This window comes from Oncorhynchus kisutch, linkage group LG9 (assembly GCF_002021735.2).
Source record: "Oncorhynchus kisutch isolate 150728-3 linkage group LG9, Okis_V2, whole genome shotgun sequence".
Taxonomy (NCBI): domain Eukaryota; kingdom Metazoa; phylum Chordata; class Actinopteri; order Salmoniformes; family Salmonidae; genus Oncorhynchus; species Oncorhynchus kisutch.
Window position 1 is genome coordinate 41866546 of NC_034182.2, and position 7500 is coordinate 41874045.

General features: G+C 42.0%; 1 protein-coding gene across 4 annotated transcripts in view; it reads left to right on the forward strand.

Annotated features, from left to right (window-relative positions):
- LOC116375314 (circularly permutated Ras protein 1) overlaps positions 1 to 7500 on the forward strand; it is a 41729-nt gene that overhangs the window by 15965 nt on the left and 18264 nt on the right. For all 4 annotated transcript variants that reach the window (XM_031832615.1, XM_031832614.1, XM_031832616.1 and 1 more), the window contains exons 7-8: positions 831 to 881; positions 5838 to 5927. In XM_031832615.1, the coding sequence (XP_031688475.1) occupies positions 831 to 881; positions 5838 to 5927 (141 nt within the window). The remainder of the gene's footprint in view (positions 1 to 830; positions 882 to 5837; positions 5928 to 7500) is intronic.

Genomic DNA, 7500 nt, shown 5'->3' on the forward strand with positions numbered 1-7500 from the left:
CTGTCTGTCTGTCTGTCTGTCTGTCTGTCTGTCTGTCTGTCTGTCTGTCTGTCTGTCTGTCTGTCTGTCTGTCTGTCTTTCTACAAACTACGGCTGTATCTCAATATGTCTGTCTGTCTGTCTGTTCAAAAACTAAGGCTGTGCCTCAATATGTCTGTCTACAAACTATGGCTGTACCTCAATCTGTCTGTCTACAAACTATGGCTGTATCTCAATCTGTCTGTCTGTCTGTCTGTCTGTCTGTCTGTCTGTCTGTCTACAAGCTATGGCTGTACCTCAATCTGTCTGTCTGTCTGTCTACAAACTATGGCTCTACCTCAATCTGTCTGTCTGTCTGTCTGTCTGTCTGTCTGTCTGTCTGTCTGTCTGTCTGTCTGTCTGTCTGTCTGTCTGTCTGTCTGTCTGTCTGTCTGTCTGTCTGTCTGTCTGTCTGTCTGTCTGTCTGTCTGTCTGTCTGTCTGTCTTTCTACAAACTACGGCTGTATCTCAATATGTCTGTCTGTCTGTCTGTTCAAAAACTAAGGCTGTGCCTCAATATGTCTGTCTACAAACTATGGCTGTACCTCAATCTGTCTGTCTACAAACTATGGCTGTATCTCAATCTGTCTGTCTGTCTGTCTGTCTGTCTGTCTGTCTGTCTGTCTGTCTGTCTGTCTGTCTGTCTGTCTGTCTGTCTGTCTGTCTGTCTGTCTGTCTGTCTGTCTGTCTGTCTGTCTGTCTGTCTGTCTGTCTGTCTGTCTGTCTGTCTGTCTGTCTGTCTGTCTGTCTGTCTGTCTGTCTACAAACTATGGCTATACCTCAATCCCACTGCATCTACATTTTCTTCCCAGGTCACCCCAGGGAATCCTATGAGGTCAGCAACCTATGTCTCCCGACTACAGGTATGTATGTTTGTCCCAGTGTTCTTCAGATTCTGTATCTGGATAATGAGGGTCTACTAAAGGAGCTGAACGTTGGAACAAAACATTTAAAATAAACAAGATAACTAATGTAAAATATACAGTGTACTTTATATAGATTCAGAACTTTTGTGAAACATCACAGCACAGTTGAAAAATATATGGCAAATAGACACCTGAACTGGATGGTGTTCAGAGATAGATGGGAGGGGTTGAGTGGAGCTGAATGATGGGACTGGATGGTGTTCAGAGACAGATGGGAGGGGTTGAGTGGAGCTGAAGAATGGGACTGGATGGTGTTCAGAGACAGATGGGAGGGGTTGAGTGGAGCTGAAGGATGGGACTGGATGGTGTTCAGAGATAGATGGGAGGGGTTGAGTAGAGCTGAAGGATGGGACTGGATGGTGTTCAGAGATAGATGGGAGGGGTTGAGTGGAGCTGAAATAATGGGACTGGATGGTGTTCAGAGATAGATGGGAGGAGTTGAGTGGAGCTGAAGAATGGGACTGGATGGTTTTCAGAGATAGATGGGAGGGGTTGAGTGGAGCTGAATGATGGGACTGGATGGTGTTCAGAGACAGATGGGAGGGGTTGAGTGGAGCTGAAGGATGGGACTGGATGGTGTTCAGAGACAGATGGGAGGGGTTGAGTGGAGCTGAAGAATGGGACTGGATGGTGTTCAGAGACAGATGGGAGGGGTTGAGTGGAGCTGAAGAATGGGACTGGATGGTGTTCAGAGATAGATGGGAGGGGTTGAGTGGAGCTGAAGAATGGGACTGGATGGTGTTCAGAGACAGATGGGAGGGGTTGAGTGGAGCTGAAGGATGGGACTGGATGGTGTTCAGAGACAGATGGGAGGGCTTGAGTGGAGCTGAAGGATGGGACTGGATGGTGTTCAGAGATAGATGGGAGGGGTTGAGTGGAGCTGAAGGATGGGACTGGATGGTGTTCAGAGATAGATGGGAGGGGTTGAGTGGAGCTGAAGAATGGGACGGGATGGTGTTCAGAGATAGATGGGAGGGGTTGAGTGGAGCTGAAGAATGGGACTGGATGGGGTTCAGAGATAGATGGGAGGGGTTGAGTAGAGCTGAAGAATGGGACTGGATGGTGTTCAGAGATAGATGGGAGGGGTTGAGTGGAGCTGAAGAATGGGACTGGATGGGGTTCAGAGATAGATGGGAGGGGTTGAGTGGAGCTGAAGATTGGGACTGGATGGGGTTCAGAGATAGATGGGAGGGGTTGAGTGGAGCTGAAGAATGGGACTGGATGGGGTTCAGAGATAGATGGGAGGGGTTGAGTAGAGCTGAAGAATGGGACTGGATGGTGTTCAGAGATAGATGGGAGGGGTTGAGTGGAGCTGAAGAATGGGACTGGGTGGGGTTCAGAGATAGATGGGAGGGGTTGAGTGGAGCTGAAGAATGGGACTGGATGGGGTTCAGAGATAGATGGGAGGGGTTGAGTGGAGCTGAAGGATGGGACTGGATGGTGTTCAGAGATAGATGGGAGGGGTTGAGTGGAGCTGAAGAATGGGACGGGATGGTGTTCAGAGATAGATGGGAGGGGTTGAGTGGAGCTGAAGAATGGGACTGGATGGGGTTCAGAGATAGATGGGAGGGGTTGAGTAGAGCTGAAGAATGGGACTGGATGGTGTTCAGAGATAGATGGGAGGGGTTGAGTGGAGCTGAAGAATGGGACTGGATGGGGTTCAGAGATAGATGGGAGGGGCTGAGTGGAGCTGAAGAATGGGACTGGATGGGGTTCAGAGATAGATGGGAGGGGTTGAGTAGAGCTGAAGAATGGGACAAAAAAACACCACGTAACTAATGTAAAATATACTGTGTCCGTAAAATTATATAGTATGTATAAGCTGGATGTCACAATCGTCGTATGAAGCGGACCAAAATGCATCGTGGTATGTGTTCATGATGATTTTTTAATAAAAGAAAGCACTGAACAACTGAATACAAACGATACAAAAACAATAAATGAATAACGACCGTGAAGCTATAATGAGAACTGTGCTGAACACAAGTAACTAACATAGACAATCACCCACAAACAAACAGTGAAACCCCGGCTACCTAAGTATGATTCTCAATCAGAGACAACTAATGACACCTGCCTCTGATTGAGAACCATACTAGGCCGAAACATAGAAATACCCCAAATCATAGAAAAACAAACATAGACTGCCCACCCAACTCACGCCCTGACCATACTAAATAACGACAAAACAAAGGAAATAAAGGTCAGAACGTGACACTGGAAGTGTTGTTGTCCATTAGTTTGCTCCAATTAAGGGAGGGGTGGTAGGGGTAGGGGAAAATAATAATAAATATATTATATAATATAATATTAATTTAGAAATATATTATATACATAAGAATTTGCTCTTAACTGACTTGCCTAGTTAAATAAAGTTGAAATAGAATATTTAAACAATTATTAAACAATATACTGTATATATATATATATATATATATAGTCATTGTTTAATAATTTATATATATATATATATACAGTATATTGTTTAATAATATTTTGATTATTTTATTTTAACTTTATTTAACTAGGCAAGTCAGTTAAGAGCAAATTCTTATGTACAATGATGACCTACCAAAAGGCAAAAGGCCTACTAAAATGTATTAAATAAATATACAGGACAAAACACACACATCATGATGAGAGACAACACAACACTACATAAAAAGAGACCTAAGATGACAACATAGCAAGGCAACAACACATGACAACACAACATGGTAAAAACACAACATGACAACACAGCATGGTAGCAACACAACATGACAACAACATGGTAGCAACACAACATGGCAACAGCACAACATGACAACACAGCATGGGTAGCAACACAACATGACAACAACATGGTAACAACACAACATGGCAGCAACACAACATGGTAGCAACACCAAACAGGGTACAAACATTGTTGGGCACAGACAACAGCAGAAAGGGCAAAAAGGTGGAGACCAATACATAATGCAAAGCAGCCACAATATACTGTATATATATATATATATATATATTTATTTATTTTTTAAATAATATACACAATGGGCACAAACGATACTTAAAAATATAGATAAACAATATAATTATTTTATATAATTATAATTATAGAGATAAACTCAAAATACCAACGTGAGAAATCCTGTACATTATTAATGTTTCAATGGAACCAAAATAATTTACTGATTTAATTACAAATCAATGTCCTCCAAGTCAGGGTTTCACCCCTACAGATTATTGTAAAAAAAAACATCTATCAAAATTATACCAGGAATTTAATTCCACTTATTTTAATGAATCTAAGTCTTAAGGAACTATATTGAGCCATTACATCACTTCTTGTTTCGCTAGGGTATAAAAATGAGGTAACACGCATGCATTTGCAACATTTACCTAGAACTATGGTAAAACAACAAGTTTCCTGTCACATTGCCTCAGACTGAAAAACTACTGGCAGACAGTTGTGTATGACGCAGATTTTGTGAACTGTAGTAGTGTATTTGAGTTATGACAAGATAACCTACTCTGTACCATAACATCTAGTAATCAACAACAGAGTTATGACAAGATAACCCACTCTGTATCATAACATCTAGTAATCAACAACAGAGTTATGACAAGATAACCTACTCTGTACCATAACATCTAGTAATCAACAACAGAGTTATGACAAGATAAACTACTCTGTACCATAAAATCTAGTAATCAACAACAGAGTTATGACAAGATAACCTACTCTGTATCATAACATCTAGTAATCAACAACAGAGTTATGACAAGATAACCTACTCTGTACCATAACATCTAGTAATCAACAACAGAGTTATGACAAGATAAACTACTCTGTACCATAACATCTAGTAATCAACAACAGAGTTACGACAAGATAACCTACTCTGTATCGTAACATCTAGTAATCAACAACAGAGTTATGACAAGATAACCTCCCTCTCTCTATAGCCCTCACCCTCCCTCCCTCCCTCCCTCCCTCCCTCCCTCCCTCCCTCCCTCCCTCCTCCCTCCCTCCCTCCCTCCCTCCCTCCCTCCCTCCCTCCCTCCCTCCCTCCCTCCCTCCCTCCCTCCCTCCCTCCCTCCCTCCCTCCCTCCCTCCCTCCCTCCCTCCCTCCATAGCCCTCAGCCTCCCTCCCTCCCTCCCTCCCTCCCTCCCTCCCTCCCTCTATAGCCCTCAGCCTCCCTCCCTCCCTCTATACCCCTCAGCCCCCCTCCCTCCCTCCCCCTCTCTCTAAACAGGTCCTGCTGTGACTTCTCTGACTCATATTTAAAATGGTGTCACCTAATTACTTAAACCACTCCACTCTGTGTGTCTGTTGGTGACACTGTCATTCTAACATTCTGACTAATTGTATGATGTTTGTTGGTTCCATTGAAACATTAATACAGTATTTCTCACCTTGATATTTTGAGTTTCTCTCTATAATTATATTGTTTATATATTTTTATTATTGTTTGTGCCAGTCAGGGGTGCCAGTAATTATGGAGCCCACTGTATATATATATTTCTAAAAATGTATATATGGGGATTGGAAATGATGCAGACAATTACATTGAGCCACAATCTATTTGCAGTATGAAAGATTATCCACCTCCTAAAAAGTCTATTTCAGATGGAATGCAGAGTCTGGAAACGTAAAATGCTAGAAGGCTTCTATTAAAAGGAATGATATGTCAATGCTCTTCTCTCTCTCTCTCTCTCTCTCTCTCTCTCTCTCTCTCTCTCTCTCTCTCTCTCTCTCTCTCTGTCTCTCTCTCTCGCTCTCTCTGTCTCTCGCTCTCCGGTCTCTCTCTCTCTCTCTGTCTCGTCTCTCTCTGCTCTCTCTCTCTTTCTCCTCTAACTTCTCTCTCTCTCTCTCCTCTTCTCGCTCTGCTCTCTCTCTCTTTCTGTAGAGTATTCAGGATGCCCTCCAGAGGGCACTGTCCTCTCTACTTAAGACTTCACCTCTCCGCCGAGTCGCCATTGTTACCTTCAATGACGAGGTATTGATTGATTTATTGATTGATTTGGGGTCAAAAAAAATTGAACGAGGCAGTGGATTTGGAGGGAGTGAGGGAGGCTGAGGGGTGTAGAGAGAGGGTGGGAGAGAGGGTTGGAGGGAGGTTAGGAGGCTGAGGGATATAGAGAGAGGGGGGAGGTTGGAGGGAGGCTGAGGGGTATAGAGAGAGGGGGGGAGGTTGGAGGGAGGCTGATGGGTATAGAGAGAGAGGGAGGCAGGGAAACAGGTCCTGCTGTGACACAAATCATAAAAAAATGTAATGTGTGATTTTTCTCTGACTCATATTTGAAATGGTGTCACCTAATTACTAAACCACTTTCCTCTGTGTGTCTGTTGGTGACACTGACATTCTAACATTCTGACTCAGTAAAACTCAGCAAGCACTCACCTCTTGTTGTGCCTTATCAACATAGAGAGACAAAGAAGCTAAGGACTTATAATATGTGACACATAATCCCATCTCTATTCCTTTTTTGTATGTAGTTTAAGACAAGAGTTATAAGTGTCGTATTACTAACTATGCACTCTCCGAAGATTTAGAATAATTTGTGTTTAGCACCTTCGGTTTGAGAAATGCGCTTTACAAATGATTTAAATGTATTATTATTAAAGGCCCAGTGCTGTCAAAAACGTGATTTCCCTGTGTTTTATATATATTTCCACACTATGAAGTTGGAATAATAATACTGTGAAATTGTGAAAATGATGATTAATGCCCTTTAAGTGTAAGAGCTGTTAGAGAAGGCTGCCAGAAATGCTTTGCTTGTCATGGATGTTTAGGGTTTAGGACAACATTAGCAGTATAAGTTAAAATAGACCCATAACAAAGAGAGTTTCAAACCTCTCTTGCCAATAACAGCTTGTATTCAGGTTATAGATCCCTCCGATTAGGCCGTGAAGTCAGACCACTCCCAGACAGTCCGAGCAAAAGTCTTGATTGAGAAATTGCTCTCTGTTTAATAACAAGCTATTTTGGTTTCTTTTTTTTTGTTGAGCATTTGAAAACAATCACAGCACTTTAACTGTTATCCAGAACTTATTTGATGAATTGGATAAAAAAAAACAGCTGCATTTTTGGGACCTTTAGTGTTTAAGATAAGGATGACAAGTGTTTTGTAGTACTTGCAGTTGAAACAACAGTGTCTGCTACCATCTGTGACATTGTGTTAGCTCTAGTTGTTCCTACTACAAGTTTCATGTCACATTGCCTCAGACTGGAAAACTACTGGCAGCCAGTTGTATTATATGACACAGATTTTGTGAACTGTAGTAGTGTATTTGAGTTATGACAAGATAACCTACTCTGTATCATAACATCTAGTAATCTACAACAGAGTTATGACAAGATAACCTACTCTGTATCATAACATCTAGTAATCAACAACAGAGTTATGACAAGATAACCTACTCTGTATCGTAACATCTAGTAATCTACAACAGAGTTATGACAAGATAACCTACTCTGTATCATAACATCTAGTAATCTACAACAGAGTTATGACAAGATAACCTACTCTGTATCGTAACATCTAGTAATCAACAACAGAGTTATGACA